Raw genomic sequence first — 16,554 nt, forward strand, 5'->3', positions numbered from 1 at the left:
TTTTTACTTTTACTTAAGTAAAATGTTAATGTGGTACTTTGACTTTTACTTGAGTACATTTTTGTCTGTGTATTTGTACTTTTACTTAAGTACATTTTTTGAGTACTTTCTCCACCACTGCGTATGAAAAACTGAATTTTTCATACATTTTCTTCTGTCTTCTCATTTTCATCTTCCATCACTCTGTGACCTTTAACCTATTTGGCAATTTTATTTATGTCCGACAACAGGTGGTATATATTAACCAACACCGATTTCCTTTCTGATAATACTTTGCGATAAGAATGCAAAGTATTGCACACATTGATATTGCGATGAATTGTGACCCCACTGCTGAGTCGCTGTCTTTCCAACATTTTAAAGCTAATTGGACATTTAGTTTTACAGCTATTATGTCATGTTTATGACAGTGTCATGTCAGTGTTATACGTATGAAAAACTGAATTTTCAACAGATTTCTTGAATAGGACCTTATGGCTGCCATCTTATCAACAATTAACCTGCTACTTTTTCAGAACGCAACTAGTACGTTTATTTGTGTATTTGAATTATTCTTATTGCTGTTGGAGATATTATTAGTGAATATTGCAATGATAACATCAGCTGTCATATATGCACATTTTCTTCTGTCTTCTCATTTTCATCTTCCATCACTCTGTGACCTTTAACCTATTTGGCAATTACAGTGACTATGTGAAGAATGAAACCTTTACGGCCTTTCATGATGCTGTTTCTGCAACCACATAAAAAATGTGGCAAGCACTTCTCATAAAAAATTTAAAAAAAACTTTGATCAGACCACAAAGAGGGTGCCTGGAATAAAACCAAACAGCAGTGAACAGGTGCAATTTATGTATTCGTATTCATATTCAAGTGTTTTTACACTTTAGATAGCAAAATTTTACCATGATCATTTGGCTTCAACTGTGGAAAAAGAAAACTCACTCCATTGTGCAGCTTTTTATTACTTTTAAATGGTTTTAATTTCGGAGTCTGTGTATGGCCTGAGTGCTATTTACTGATCTAATAAAATGACTTTATATAACCAGCTCATAAGCTAAATTACCTCACCGCTTTTTGCCCACAGCTCTCTTAGTGTGACTCGCGGCGATCTGGAAATCTCCCCGTGTCACATTTAGAAGTCCAGTGAACGGCTCCTGCTTTAGGTGTGAACGCTTGAGAGGACTGTTGACGGACACAATAAATCAACTTAAAGAATGAGAGTGTTGAAACTGCAAGGACAGGCTGGGGGAAATCGGGTGACATCCCAGGACGGTTTTCAATAGCGAGAGTTTTGCCTAATTTGCACATATTTGCATCGGTTAAAGTTTCCTCCTTGGCAAGTAGAAGACACTATTGGCATTAAAGAAGAGAAAACTAGTATTTTTCATACAGGGCTTCATTTGTGTTTTTGTGTGTCTATTGTGCCTATTGCTTTAAACTGTATTCATAGTCCTGCTATTCAGTAATACCTGCAAGGATGTACAGTATGTTCAGTATTTCTTTATGTCTTCATTAGCCATAAATGTACATTTCAGATCATCCAAGTACTGTATAACTGATTAGAATAATACTTTATTCATTAAATAGTAACACTTCAGAACTGACTTAGATGATTTATTCATAGTCAACACTGTGCAACCCAAGTCTTCAATAATAATTTAATCATTTTTAAATGTTTTCAAAGCACTGGAAATCTATTGCTGTTCCATCGACGCTCAAAGTCTTTTATAAAGCATTTTCAAAAGATATAAAGAGTTGAAAAGTCCACAATCACAGTGACATGGAAAGTAGCTGGTCCCTGAACTTGATTGTAGACATAGCTTTTCTCTCCTTCATTAAACAACATATGCCAGAGGTTCCGAGATTTCTGACAGAAAGAAATCTATCATCCAAGGAGAAAGGATGGAATGTTTCTAAACAAAAGAAACAGGAATTGATGCAGCAAAGTACAGAATGTAGAAAAAAATAACTAACACAATCCTGTAGTATGCATATTTGTGTGTATGTCTTAGTTTCTGATCGACATTAACCCTCCTAAGCGGGTGACCAGTCAGACCGTCAGTTCCCAAAACCACACAAATAAAAAAAACCTCATAATGACCCCACCGGTCTTGTGTGGTCCAATGGACTTTGTCTCTTAAGATTGCGGGGAAGTTAAAAGAAAAGTCAACAGCCATCATTTTAGCTAACCTTTTGGGCAAGTCAACGTTGTCCCTTTCTGAAACAACTTCTGCTTCTCCTCCAGTTTATCCTCAAGGCACTGAAGAAGGATAGGATCCACTTTGGGATCGAACTTGTTGGCAAACCAGTGACCGTAGTTGAGCAGCCAGTGCAGTTCGGCCGCCCCAAAAATGCAAATGCTGCGCACGTGCTGCCCTGAGCACGGCGGGTAAAGGTTCTCCTCCAGGTATTGCCACTTCACAAGCCTCGTCTTGCTCATTAGGTCTGTGATGTCGGGCTGGGACCTGGGCACCTCCCCGGGAACGCCCGGCAGTCGCACAAGCGTGGCCCAGAAGTGTTCGTCCGGAGAGTAGGTGTCCTCCGACCAGGCCAGGAAGTCCCTCACTACAGCCGACGAGTTCATGAACTGGATAAACTCCCTCGAGAGCACAAAGTAGGCATTGCCGATGAACATCTCTATGTTGTGCGGCGGCAGAGACTTTGCCTGCTGTGTTTTCACCGGAAGTTTCTTATACTCAAAACTGGCGTCCTGCAGCTCGTAGTGGTATAGAAACCGCTGCTTCTTGAGCTCACTGGGTCGACTTGTCTCCAACATGCTGGAGCCTTTCAGCCCCCTCAACTCTGACACCAGCTCCATGTTGGACTTCAGCGGGAAATCCTGGCCGCAAAGGTTGATGACGTACTTCCACTTGACCTCCGATGTCAGAAGGTCCGACAGGCAGTTGAGGTCGGCCTTTAGGCGGCTGATGCTCGCGTAGAAAACGGCCTCGCGTTTGCTGGAGACGAAGACGTTGGGCAGGCAGCGGGACAAACCCTCCATGGCAGCGGTGAACTGAGCCGACGACTTCTGGTCGTAGTGTATGCAGTAGACGTTGTTGGGAGAGTACACCGCTCTGAGGAGTCTCTCCACCATCCACGCATTTTTATGTACAACCAAAGAGTACGCAATGGGAAAAATCTTCTCTTCCTCGGAAACACACAAATCGTCATAACCCCTTGTCTTCCTGAAGACAGGGCAATTTTCTGTAAAGTCGATCAGACTTTCGTCTTTATCTTCCACCACAGTTTTTCTTCTGATGATGAGGGATTTACCCACTTCTACTGGGTCCATGTCATAAATGGCTTTGCAGCTGATGTTGTGCTTGACAAATGACTGCACAACATCAGCTGGAGCTGATGTAGGACCCAGGAACTCAGGGATGTAGATGTACTTGACGCTGAGCAGCAGCAGGATAATTACTGTCAGCACGGAGAGGACGGGGGGGATGAACTTTTTCCTGAGCTTCAGCATGAACCGCTTTGCATTCATCCTGTGGGGAAACAAAACAAAACAGTAGAAACACACTTGAGGAACAGAAACCAAAACATTGAGTGGTATTTTTGATATAAAACAGAACAAACATCTGAAGCAAACCATTACTGTGGAATTGGTTTTCTTTTTTGGGACTAATATGACTTGAATATTTGCACCATGAGTCAGTAAAGTTTTAAACGGGGCCACATTTCACCCGCTGCACCAGCCTTTCTTTTAGTCAAACTGTTTGTGTTTGGTATCCAAGGGGTGAATGGATTCGGTTTCAATAACACAACATTTCTTCACCTTTTTTTGAAGCCCTGCCGTAAACGTCCTTCAATCAATTATTAATGCTGGCGAGTCTCCACCAGGCTGGAGGGAGCTCAGCCTCTCTTTAGCTGAAATACGGAACTTTGTTTCCTACATAAGACATCCAGATGGGCAACTCAAGGCTGCAATGTCCAATTTTCAGATAGATTCAGTGATAGATTATGGCTGGGTGGTCTCCTCAAGTTTAAATTTATAGCTATTAAAAATAAAATAAAAAAATATAAAATTCATATTATAATTTGGGATGTAATGACAAGTCATGTCATTTCCCAGCTCGTGCGGTGGTTTCCAGACTTCACAGTTTCAGCAGTAAAAAAACAATACCAGAGATTAAGAGTGTAATAAAATGTCAATATGATTCTTGTCAAGTGAAATCCATCCTGTAAAGGTCAGTCCAGACTCTGTCAGTTTGTGACTTTAAGTTTAGCTCAGTATTATGAAACCAGAATATGACTGTTTCAAGCAGGACACCCTGCGGCTGTGTTTCAGTATAATTTTAAGGCATAATTGAAAGTAATTCTTTGTGCTGACAAATTAGGAAAATGAAGACATCCTTGGCTAGCAACACTTGTCTACAAAAACTTTTAAAGGTGTTCAGCAGCAGTGAATACTAAGTAGTATAAAGAAACGATGAAATGGTGACAGACAAGACAGGAAAGCTGACTGTTAGCGACGCTGAAGCTAGCATACACTATAGAGCTTCTCTGAGTTGTAGTTTCTAATCAGCTAATTTTTACTGTTTTGGCAAATGTTTAAACTGATCGAACCTAAACCTGATACATCTACACTCAGAGACAATTGAAAACATAGGTTGAGATTTCTGAATCTCAGTAATTCCCTATGGGAAAATGCAAAAAGTTAGTTATTATTTTAGCATTAAGACCAAGTTAAACTCTAGATGAGCTTAAATAAACCACTGACTTCTCAAAGCTAAACTAAATTTTCTAGTTATTAAACATTCACTTTGTCTCATGTGCTTTTATTGTCACACCCTTATTAGAAAGTCATTTAAGCAAAGCTAAAATGACAGCAAGAATGCTGCATCTATTTGCAAGTACTTTTTCAGAGGATAAATACCTTTATAATAACCTTTGTAATTTACATTATCTTCCCAATACAAATTTTTGAACTTTCATTCTCATTCAAGTCTGACTTGATTTTTTTTAATTATTATTTTATTAAAAGATTATTTTAACAATGAACTCTATTCTCTAGAGCCTTTGTTTTAAAAATAAGAAAACAAAGCAAATGGTTTGGCATTTGCTTTGCCAAAAGCAGCAGCTTTTAGCAACCCGGTCCCGATTGGTCCAAAAAGGATATTTCAATTCACTTCAGCAAAATCAGAGAAACCTCAAGCTGAAATTACATGAAGGTGTCATAACGTATGTCACTTTCTTTAATGAAAAATAAACAATGAACTAATAATCCAAACAGGGGACGATGCAGGAACCAATGGGAAGCCAGGAACATGAGTAGGAGCAACAGAAGGAGCCAATGAAAAACAACGAGACGAGGGAGATTATGTAAACACAAGGAGTGCAAATGACTGAGGAACCAGAGGAGTTGATGACAGGTGATTAACAACAGCTGGGGAACGGAGGAGGTAGAGGCAAAATGAGGCATTTATTAGCAGGCTAAGAGTTTAAGCTTCGTCTCGTTCCTGTGAGCCCACAGCTCTGTGTTGCTTGGCCTTCACACCAAATCATACTGATGATCTATATTTTGTGCTGTGCGAGGCAACTTCCTTCTCTTCAAAGTCAAACCAGTTTTAGTATTTTGCCTCTTCTCGCCATTGTGGCCATATTTAGTGAATAATTAACTGAGTTCTTTCTGGGTCTAAACAGAGGTCCATGCACGAGAAAGTTGGCTATTCTTACGTGCTCCTGACAGTTTTCGGTGTTTGGGGCAGAGGAATCCGTCCTCTATCTTTCTGGTTTCCGAGGTGTGTTCCGTTTCCCTCCGATTAATTGAAGTCATTTTTTAACAAAAGACACAGAGAGAACAAACTATGAGCTTCAGTGGAGATTAAATCTGAGATCGTTAAGGTGTAGCGGTGGAAGAAAGTTGCCCAGCTGGTATTTCTCGCAAGGTTTACGAACATACCAGAGCTGACGGCAGGACAAACTCCAACACACCCATTTCCTGGGATACATTCCTATTGCTGCAATGCATTTAGAAACCCTAACTAACTAAAATTGGGCCGCTGCCTGGACTCAGCAGGGCCCAGCGCTAGCACATGTAAAAACACAATGGGGTTTGGCAGCTGTGCTCAGGTAATGCATCTTCAGGACTCGCAGCATGAGACGTGACTCGAGATGCGCCGAAATGCGAAATAAGACCTTACGACCAAACAGATTTGACACATCCACTCCTCTACACTCTTCCGTCCAATCAACCAACAAAAAACAGTGTATGAGAGGCAAACGGATGGCTCGGTTACAGGAGGTAAGGAGATGAGGTGTTGTGACACAATGCAATGTGTGGGTTTCTTTCCTGTGACTTCAATGCCAGGCCTGAGGCAGGTTTCCTCCATTAAAATAACTTGGTTGAGATTAAAGTAAAATGTAATAGCAAGGAAACTCGGAAACTTTGTGTAATCTTTGAAGTGTGGCTTCTAAACATTATAGGAGTGAATTATGATGAGGTGGTGTGAAACTCGGCCTAGGTTTGAATATGAAAATGGTAAGTGGATTAAAAACGCTGTGGCATGAAAAAGGCTTGGCCACAACAGATGTACTCTGTTCTTGTTTCATTTTTTTGTCATACTTAAATGTTTCAGATGATCGAGCAAATTTAAATATCAGACAAAGACAACCGGACAAAACTCAAAAAGCAGTTTGTGAATAATGATTTCATTTATCAGGAAGGAAAACACATTCCAACCAATCCAACCTTCTGAGGGAAACAAACAAACAAACAAACAAAAACAACTAATGGACTCCCTACAGTTAATGTTGTTTAACCACAGTTCGTTACATTATGAAAAATCACATCATGATCCGACAAAAACAAATAAATAAAATCCAGAACTCAACAGAAGCAAAGTCATTTGCATCTTTTCAGTCTTGTTGGGGTTACAAACTGTTTCTAAAACTTTGGGAAGCCACTGAATCCCAATGAGAGCCATCATCCACAACTGGAGAAAACGTGGGACAGTGGTCAACTTTCCCAGGGCGGCCTAAAGAAAGGACTCAAAGACCGTATCGAGAACTCATCCAGGACGTTACAAGCACTCCTGACCTTACTTGACCATACATTTAGGGTCAAAATTCATGGTTCAACAATAAGGCGCAAGCAGGCAAAAAAAAAGAGTCAAAGGAGCATTCCAAGGCTGACCAATAAGAAGACAAAGGTCAACAGATCATTTGATCCACAAGACTTTAGAAGAAAATATTCTATATTCACTATAGACTATAATACACTGCAGATGTTCTGTCTGAAAAAAGAACATCACAGTGGTAGTATGATGGTCTTGAGTTACAATGCTTTTCAGGACCTTGATGATAAAATCCTAAATTCTGCTCTCCACCTAAACACACAACAAGCCAAAGGGACATGTTGTGTCTTGAACTTTAACGTGAATTAAAGTCATTCTGCAAAAAAATAAAATAAAATCAGCTGTCACATATGTAACGTGCTAGCTAAATTGTGAAAGAAGCTATGCTGGGAAGCTCATAACAAACTGAGTGGCTGTCAACAGCCACATAAGAGGTAGAGCCACAACATATTTGCTAGCAATAAAGTATCTTCAACGTTCCTCTTACTTCGACTTTAATTGTTTGATATTTGGAAGTGTATCCAACACAAACTGAACGTCTTTGTTCACTTCCTCTGCTGCCATCACCAAACTACAACCTTATACAGGCAGACTACATTTGTGAAAACAATCTGGAAAGTCAACAGCATCATTCGCAACTCCTCCTTCCGTTCGCTGATTGGTCAGGATGAAATGCAATGGAATGGGACAAATCCCAGATGGCGCATTTTGTAGTGGGACAATATGTATATTTTTATATCTATCCAAGTTTTTCTATAACGAACCATCCAGGAATAAACCAACTTTAATAAAGAAAACTGAAACGTCCCGACTGTGCATTCTTGCTGACGCCCCCTGGTGAACCACAAATATTAAAGCTACGTAATTAGCTCTTCCCCAGAACAACCCCCAAAGGCGGCACTACCAGTTATTAGGTTCAGGGGTAAATCACTTTTTTGCCACACAGGGTTTTGGCTAGCTTTCTTCTCTTCTTAAGCAAATTTGTCATTTGTTCACTCGAGTTAATGTTGACTGAGATTAAACTTTGTTTGACCATTAGAAAAAATTTAAATGTGATAACACAGAAACAGAAGACAGTTGTGGGAGGGAAAATACTTTTCACAGCACTGTGTGTAGCGCACAGAGGTCACAGTCCCAGTTACCCAGGTGCACACACAACAGACAGTGATATGAAAATCAGTAGACACCTGAAGATTAAGTGCTTTGCCCATCGACATGTGGTGGGGGAAACTGGAATCGAACTTACGTTTCCACTGAGCTCCAGCCAATCTCTTACCTAGCAAAGCTAATAAAAGAAAATTGACTTTTTAAAAATAGGTCAGAAAGGTAATAAAATCTTTTCCAACGGATTTACGACTCACGTGAGAACATGGAAAACCTTCAAACATTTCAAACACATTTCAGTTACGTAAGTGAAGTGAAAAATAACGTAAACCTGTCTAGGTAAGGGGTGATTATAAGCTTAAACAGGGTTAGGTTGTTGAAGAATAACTTGATGCTTTGAACATCTCACAAAGCTCTGTTCAGTCTGTCATAGAGGATTGAAGGAGTGTAGCGCAACTGCAAACCTGCCCAGACATGACCGTGTGTTTAATATAAAGCGGTCGAACAAGTAGGTAAAAAGAAGAAGCAACCGAAGAGGCTCATGGTAATGCTAGAGGAAATGCAGCTCAGGTAGATGAATCTGTTGACAAGACAACTAACTCCACAATGTGTGTCCTTAATAAAATAGTAAAGGTGTCCCGATACAACTTTTTCACTTTGCGATACGATACAAATATTGCAGCTTTGAGAATTTGCTGATACTAATATTGACCCAAAACGATATCAGAATGAATCATGCACACGTTTTACTACTTAATTTTCCATGTGGGATGTTTGAAAAGGTTTGATCAAGTAATATTATCCAAACAGAGAAAATATACTCAACAAAGGCAGACTAAATACTGGAGTACTTATATTGGAGATTCTAGATGCAGACATAGATAATCTGATACTCGGTATTTTTTTTGGCTGATATCGGATTGATTTTTATATCAATATCAGATCGGGACAAGTCCAAAAATAGCATTAAGAATAGCGGTTCTCAACGTGGGCGGTACCGCCCCCCAGGGGGCGTTCAGAGGACGTCAGGGGGCGCTGGCAGACATTTTTACAAAAGGGGGGCGCTGGGATGCCTTTGGGGGGCGTTTGGTCGAAGGTAAACTTTACACCTTGAATGCACAACAATGCCAGTTTAGACTTTGAGAAACTTGGTAAAACTGTATTGTGTAATATTAAATCATGCTTGGCTGCAACTGTATTGATGGCAGCTCTTCTTCTTCTTCTTCTTCTGTTCAGTGTTTGTTAACTTCTGTTAGCTTCTTGGCGCAGCTCCGTTCTCCTGCTACTGGTAGCTAAAATCACGATACCCTCACTGTGTAACCCTCTGAAAAATGAACCCATTTAAATAAAGAAATCAAGAAATCCCTCCATGAGTGATACCACGATAGAGAGCGTTCATTTTATAGCGTTAACACGGAGCTGTAAGTGGTCCGGTATGAAACGGGGGTGATAGAACAACACAGCACTTTACATTTCAATAATCAGAATGCAGAAATTGTTTCCGTTGTTTTAAAAGGTTTATGTCAGTCTGCCTTTTCCACATCGATACGCTTCCCGACCGCCCTGCACCTTAGGGGGTWAAAAAAAAAAAAAAGACGCGCACATTGCGCAAAACTCTGAAACAGGAGAAGCGGGACATAGAATGGAGCGACGAACTAGATGTGAATTATGGCATAAAAACAGAGAATCTGACGCTGAACAGTGAAAAATCAACACATGATGGGAAACACATGACGATTAGGCGGCACAGCAGGTGATGAGTGAATATTATTCGTCTTATAATGGATAAATGATCAAATAAATCTAGCAACAGGAAAGAAACTAAAGTGGACATAGCAATAAACCAAGAGAGGATAATACTAATCAAATGAAACTAAATGGAAATGAATGAAGAACAAAATGCAAGAATAAACTAAGAAACTAAAGTAAATACAGAGGAATAAACTGGTATGGCAAGACATTTCGAGCAATAATTAATACAGAGGACTGTATGGCAAGAATAAACAGACACTATTTCCAGATAAAAGGTAAAATAATACTGTTGAAATGTCATGGGTTTGTTGAGACCATATCTAGTACTGATGATAAATATATCTTACAGACCATAACAGTAAAGAACTTTATCACTTATTTATGTTTTTAATTAGATTTGATATATTTATTTCTTCAATATTATTTTTCATGTSAGTGTTAATGTCATGAGGCTGATGACTCCATGACACTTTCAATTTGACTCATTAGGATTTGATTATGAACCAGATTTGTTCTTTGTAATTTCTGTCCAGTAAAACTATTAATCTATAATCAATAGACAGGTCTATATAAAGAAATACCCATGTTTCTGTCTCATATTTGTATGGCATTAAAAGGACCTGGAACTTTTGTTTTTCCATTGAAAGCTCTGGTTTGCACAATAAATGCCATGTGGGTGAAATTTTATGGATGATACTCTGATGTCCCATTCTCCTGAAGGCAGCACAGAGCTGCACCACCAGAAACTAACACTGAAGAGAAGAAGAGATTAATGTAGTTACAGTTCTATCCATGTTTTAATGTTGCAGAGCTCAGTCGTTTGCAAATAGATCAAAGTTTAAACTGGCATGTTGAACATCTTTTATCTGGTCATTTTGTTAAATATTTAACAACTAGAAAATGACACAAAATAAGAATATTTTTTCCACTCTGATTGGCTGCTGTTAGGCCTACCGATTTTAACTTGAATGTTCATTGCATTTTTTGAAGACGCCTGTGAAAATAATTTTTATTCTCATGACTTTTTTGTTCTCTGGGAAATTATTTTTCATGATAAATACAGAAACAAGCATAAAAATCAAAACATCTAAAATAGTGATAGTAATATCAATGATAAAATAATGGTCAGTGCAAAGTAGCCTGCAAATTCTTTGGTGAGGGGCGGTGAGGGACCTGGATAAAGGCTAGGGGGGCGCTGGCACAAAAAAGGTTGAGAAACACTGATTAAGAAGGTAGTTTTATAGTTGAACAAACAAATGGAAGAAGGTGGACTGGTCAAATGAGACATACTGACACTGGACATCTCCATGAACACACCATCCACATGCTGAAACATGGTGGAGGCACAATGATGCTGAGGGGATGTTTTCTTCAGTAGTGACAAAGAAGCTGCTCAGAGCAGATGGAAAGAAGACTTTAAAGATGGGGTCAAAATTAATCTTCTAATGGTTCAACATCCCTAAAATAAACCCAGAGCGACATTGGACTGGTTGAGATCAAATCATAGTCGTTTGAAAGTCTCTGAGTTGAACTGAGAATCAGAGATGTTAAACTTGCTGGTCGTATATTCTGTCAATCCGATCTAAAGGGACTTGACATATTTCACACACAAAAAAAAGGCAAAGATTCTGATCTCGGTGCGTTCATGAAGTAAATTCCAAGTAAACTCTTGCACATGGAATTGTTCAAGAATTCCTGTTATTGGAATTCATGCAAATGCAAGTCACAGTTTTCAGGTTTTTATTTTGCTAAATAAACATGGTCCTGAATCATCTTCAACTCACTTGGTAAATGATTCTCTGGTTCGTGTTTTCCTGTCAAATGAAATCCCAGGTGAAGACGTTTCACGTTTGGTCGTGTCATGGGGAAAAGTACGATTGCGTACGATACTTTGACTGGACTCCTGTTGCTCAGCTCATTAGTACATCGAACTGTTTGTTCTCAGGCCACAGTCTCAACAGCTGATTCAGTCTCCGGGGAAGTGCTTTAATATAGACCACAGTGAAATGTTGTCTCTGTCAGCTGGAAGATTACCTATCATTTTCAGCTTTTTTGTGGAATACCAAAATTAGTTTAGTGAGAATATAAAAAGATCAATTTATTTAAACTGCCTCATATTAATATTTCACCAACAATACATTTTTTTTTTTTTGTTAGAAAAAAAAAAACTTTTCTCTTTCTGTTTTCATCTACCAAAAAACATCTGAGATTTTTTTTTGAGGGGTAAACAAAACACCCACCTTACTTCGGGGTACCAGGCGCCACGTGAACCGCCTCTTCAAGTCATCCTGAAAGTTTCGACTCAGAGTTGTGTCAAGATGTGAACACTGACACTTGAAGGATCGGATCTCATAACCCGAGCTCACCGACGTCGAGAAAAAAAAAACACCAAAAGTGATCACATCTTTCCTTCCTGCGCCCCTACACTTTCTTCAGAAAACTTCGGACCGCAGCGGAAACGTCGTCTCGCCACATCATTAACATTATCTTCAGAGACAAAGAGAGGGGGAAAAAATTCAAACAGCCTCTTTAGCTGGTGATGTCTGCGTGTCCGCGATGCGATGAGAGGGTTACGGTAACCCGGAAAGAGGCAGGACCTACAACTGCACGTTGCGGAGAAGATGTTGCGCCTCCCTTTGCGGACCCACGGGATGATCTGATGCGTCCAGGCGTGAATAAAAGCGCCGATTCAACAAGTGGAGTTAGTTGGAAGGAAGTTTCTGAAGTCATCCTGAACTGGCCAAGAGAGACGAGTTGGTGTGACGAGCAGAGGAAAAAAAAAACGTTTTAAGGGAGGAGAGATGGGTTGATGTTTGAGTAGACCATAAAAGGAGCCAAAGCAAAAAAATAAAAAAACAAAGACACGGAGAGGAAACAGAAAAACAGAAGAAATAATTCGAAAGACTTTATTGGTAAATGTGGGTAAAGGGAGATCATCTGCAAATGAAGCAGAGCGTCTGCTCTCAATGCCCTCATTGTCTCCGGTCCTGACTGCGTCTTTGTGTGCGGTGGAGGTGGAGGTGGGGAAAAAGAAACTGGAAACTTTACTGCAGACCCACAGATATTTTATTATTGAGAATATTGTCTCACAGAGAGCAGCAGCACCATTCACGTAAACCTTTTATTACCACACACGTACATGCGCAGTGATGTGCAATATGCAGTGTGATATGGAGGTCGTTTATTTGCAGCAATTCAGTTCATTAAGCGAACTGATTGATTTGATTCTGTCCGGTTTTTTTAAGACTTTTTGCTTGCAGCTAATGGAAACCACACGTACCCCTTCTCAAAAGTTATATTACATTGGAAAAATTATTATTATTATTATTTATTTATTTATTTTATTTTATTTTATTTTATTTTTTTTAAATACAGAAATATTGTCATTGCGACATTATGGCCAATTACCTGGACTTACCTGCTGTAATTTCTTAGTTGTTTCTTAGTGCTGACTCAGTCATTGTCACATTTCTCATTTTAAAATGCGTAATTATTTACCACTCAATACAACTGACTTTTTTTGTTTGTTTGTTTGTTTTAAAGGGGCAATAAAATAAACTTTTCTGAGATTTACATCTTGTTATAATGTTATTCCCTCGTCTAAAACGTGCCTGGAGTTTAATTCTTTCATGCTCGTTCTGACAACTTCCTGAGGGTGGAGCTACAGAAAGAGCAGGAGCTTCTTAAAGAGACACAGGCCCAAATTCAATGTATTAAATTACGTCATAGAAAGTCATTTCATATATACAGCATTTTTATAACTACTGAAGGTAACAAAGTTACTTGATTGTGCTATAAAATGGCACCATGTTACTGGAAGATACAAAGAAAAGTAGGAAGGAGGAAACTTAAAAAAAAAAAAAAAAGATTATACTTTTAGTCATAAACATTGTTTAGTAGTAAGAAATGAAAGGCATGCTGCTTAACTAACGCACACTGCATTTGGAGGCAAACAGCTTAGATCCCTGTGTTCAAAAACAACAGTCACATGGGCCAAATCTAATGCAAGTGTCATAAGAGCAGAAAATCAGCTGAAACGTTTCACGTCCAAATGAAATCAATCTGCTGGGAGAAAATGGAATCACATCATCTGACTTACGTTTAAAGGACTGAAAAACACACAACAGTGGCCCCGAGTTTCTTCTTTTTATTATTAGAAAAAACACAGGAGTGCATAAAAGTGTTAACATGCCTGAGTGAAACAATCCAAACTAAAGCAGCAGAAATAAAAATGTAGAGCAGAACAGAAGGAGCTTTTATTGACCCGCTGCATGTGTAACAACAGCATTAGATACAAAAATCCACACAAAACGTTTTTAAAGTGTTCATCAGTAAAACAACCAGTCGTCTATTAATATGTCAAGGAAGAAAATGAAGTACAAATAAAACCCAGAACGTGTAAACCAGAGGAATAACTGGTAGTAACTTACTAGCTTAACGTTTTTGCACCCTCACAACTTTTCTGCTGTCATTTCTTAGTTGTGTTTTGAATTTTAATTACTGAAGAAAAAAAATCTCAGGTTAGCTGACTGTTATGCAAAAGCTCACACAGTTTCAGTCCTGCTGCCAAAGAACTGCTTCCTCTATCTAGAAATAAACTGGCAGTATACATGACTGATTCATAAAATCCAATGGAGAAATGTTTCTGCAAGTAATTTTCAGAGGGTTTGCCTCAAACAGGAAGAGAAACTGAATTCCCACTGACATGAGACACATTTAACACCAATGAGAGCTAGTGATGCTAAAGAGCAGCTTTAACTTCTCTGAGAGAAACCATCTACTTTGAAAATCTGAACATCCAATTCTCGGTGGGTTGAATTCAGTTGCGCCCCGGAGACGGTTGGGAACGGTTAAATGATCGTCCAGCGCTGACAAAACAATACTTAAAAGAAGGAGCAAAACAAGTCCACACGTTGGAGGGGATAGGACCAAATCCCATGACATCAGAACTCACTTTTAAAACACAAAGGGTTTATTTTGTGCTTGCCAGGTTCCGATTATCCAGAGACATGCAGGAGTTATGTTGTTCAGACAGAGTACAACTAAGAGTAGGCTGCTTTAGTAATGAAGCACAGCGTTTGTTTTTCCACAGTTATCTAAGTGTGCACGTGTTTTAAATAAAAAATAAATAAATGAATAAGTACAAGAATTAATGCAAACAGTAGGTTTGGATTTCATTTATTACGAAAAACCAAAAAAACATATCCAGAAAATCTGGCCATTTGTGAAAAGTAACAGACTCCGTCACACAACAATAAAGAGCATTTGAAAGCAGAGCAGGTCTAACAAAGCAATGCAACTTCACAGTAATTTCTTACTGGAGCATGTTGCCTTCTGTAATTACTGACCATGTAAAAGAAAAAAAAAAGTTTGTAAAAGTGATTTTAATGTTTGTGGTGTGAACCTCAGGAGGAATAGTCTCTACTCTGCTGCTCTGCGGTAGAGACTAATGGGAATCCTTAAATAAACAAGGAAAGTATGTTGTTTCATCTTGATGATCAACCAGGAGTTTTGGAAAATATTCTGTAGACTAGAGAGACAAAAGTGGAACTTTTTGGCAGGTGGTGGTGGTGGTATGATGCTAAGGGTTTGCTTTGCTGATTTCTTCTCTTGTTTCTTGAAAACATTTTGGCTTCTTTGGTTTATGGGTTAATGACAAATGACAACAATCCAAAGCGTCCAAATGAATTCACGTATGAAAGGCTAAAAAGGACAAAGCGAAAGTTTAGGAACGGCCTAGTCAACACCTGGAGTTGGACCAAACTGAGATCTTGTGGTTTATCCTTAAACAGCCTGTTCATGTTTAGAAACCCTCCAGTGCGGCTAAAGTGAAACAGCTCAGTAAGGAAGTGGTTTATAGCACAGGGTGAGTCTGATTCATGTGACGACTAATTGAAGATCTATGATCTTTGGAGGCCTGATTTGTGTTTTAAACAATAAGCAAATTAATGCACTCTCAACTGAACATACAAATAAAAAAAAATAAAAATAAAGGTGGCTTACTGACTCTGTTAACAGTTACTGAGCTGGTTTGAAATCAGCAAATTGATTTGTTTTCTCTCAGGAAACAGTCAGTCTGGCGGCTGCAAGATGATTGGGTTTATGTAAACGAGTCGACGGCTTCTAATGATTCACTTTACTCTAAATATCTTTAAATAGTTGTATGAAAGGTGAAGGATGTACAGAAACAATTAAATTATCAATAAGATAATTATTGATAGTACAGTAAAATACTGTATTTAAAAACAGTTTAAACCTCCTTTCAATCCTGTTCGGATGAGTACGAAGATAAAATGACGTATTCTTATATTATAGGACATCATTTTAATAAATAAATAAATAAATATATAAAAACAATTCAAAAAATGACTTGAATTTCCACATTCCTCAGATTACTAGATAAGAGGGCAGGAAGGATCTCCAGTAGCAGTCAGCCTTGCAGCAAATCTGAAGAGGCCTCTGACTCAAGAAAGTTGCTGTCAGACAAGCTTAATATTTGGGAAGTAGAGATGATATTACACAGTATTGTCAGATTATGATCTGACCATTTTTAATCTAATGGAGTACACACCCACACACACACACACACACACACACACACACACCCCGCACT

At 38.9% G+C, this 16,554-nt stretch overlaps 1 protein-coding gene across 1 annotated transcript; it reads right to left on the bottom strand.

Annotated features, from left to right (window-relative positions):
* Window positions 1-1,558: 1,558 nt before the first annotated feature.
* Window positions 1,559-12,909, bottom strand: LOC103473283 (glucosaminyl (N-acetyl) transferase 4). Its single transcript, XM_008423390.2, has 3 exons — window positions 12,543-12,909; window positions 12,182-12,428; window positions 1,559-3,494 (listed from the first exon to the last, which is right to left on the bottom strand). Exon 3 carries the CDS (start codon window positions 3,491-3,493, stop codon window positions 2,189-2,191), a length of 1,305 nt encoding a protein of 434 aa, XP_008421612.1. The 5' UTR covers window position 3,494; window positions 12,182-12,428; window positions 12,543-12,909; the 3' UTR covers window positions 1,559-2,188.
* Between the last annotated feature and the right edge of the window lie 3,645 nt (window positions 12,910-16,554).

Source organism: Poecilia reticulata, linkage group LG12 (genome assembly GCF_000633615.1).
Source record: "Poecilia reticulata strain Guanapo linkage group LG12, Guppy_female_1.0+MT, whole genome shotgun sequence".
Classification (NCBI taxonomy): domain Eukaryota; kingdom Metazoa; phylum Chordata; class Actinopteri; order Cyprinodontiformes; family Poeciliidae; genus Poecilia; species Poecilia reticulata.

Bases quoted from the DNA above. Each gene is read 5' to 3' on its own strand.
- LOC103473283 (XM_008423390.2), bottom strand. From the start codon at position 3,493: ATGAATGCAAAGCGGTTCATGCTGAAGCTCAGGAAAAAGTTCATCCCC.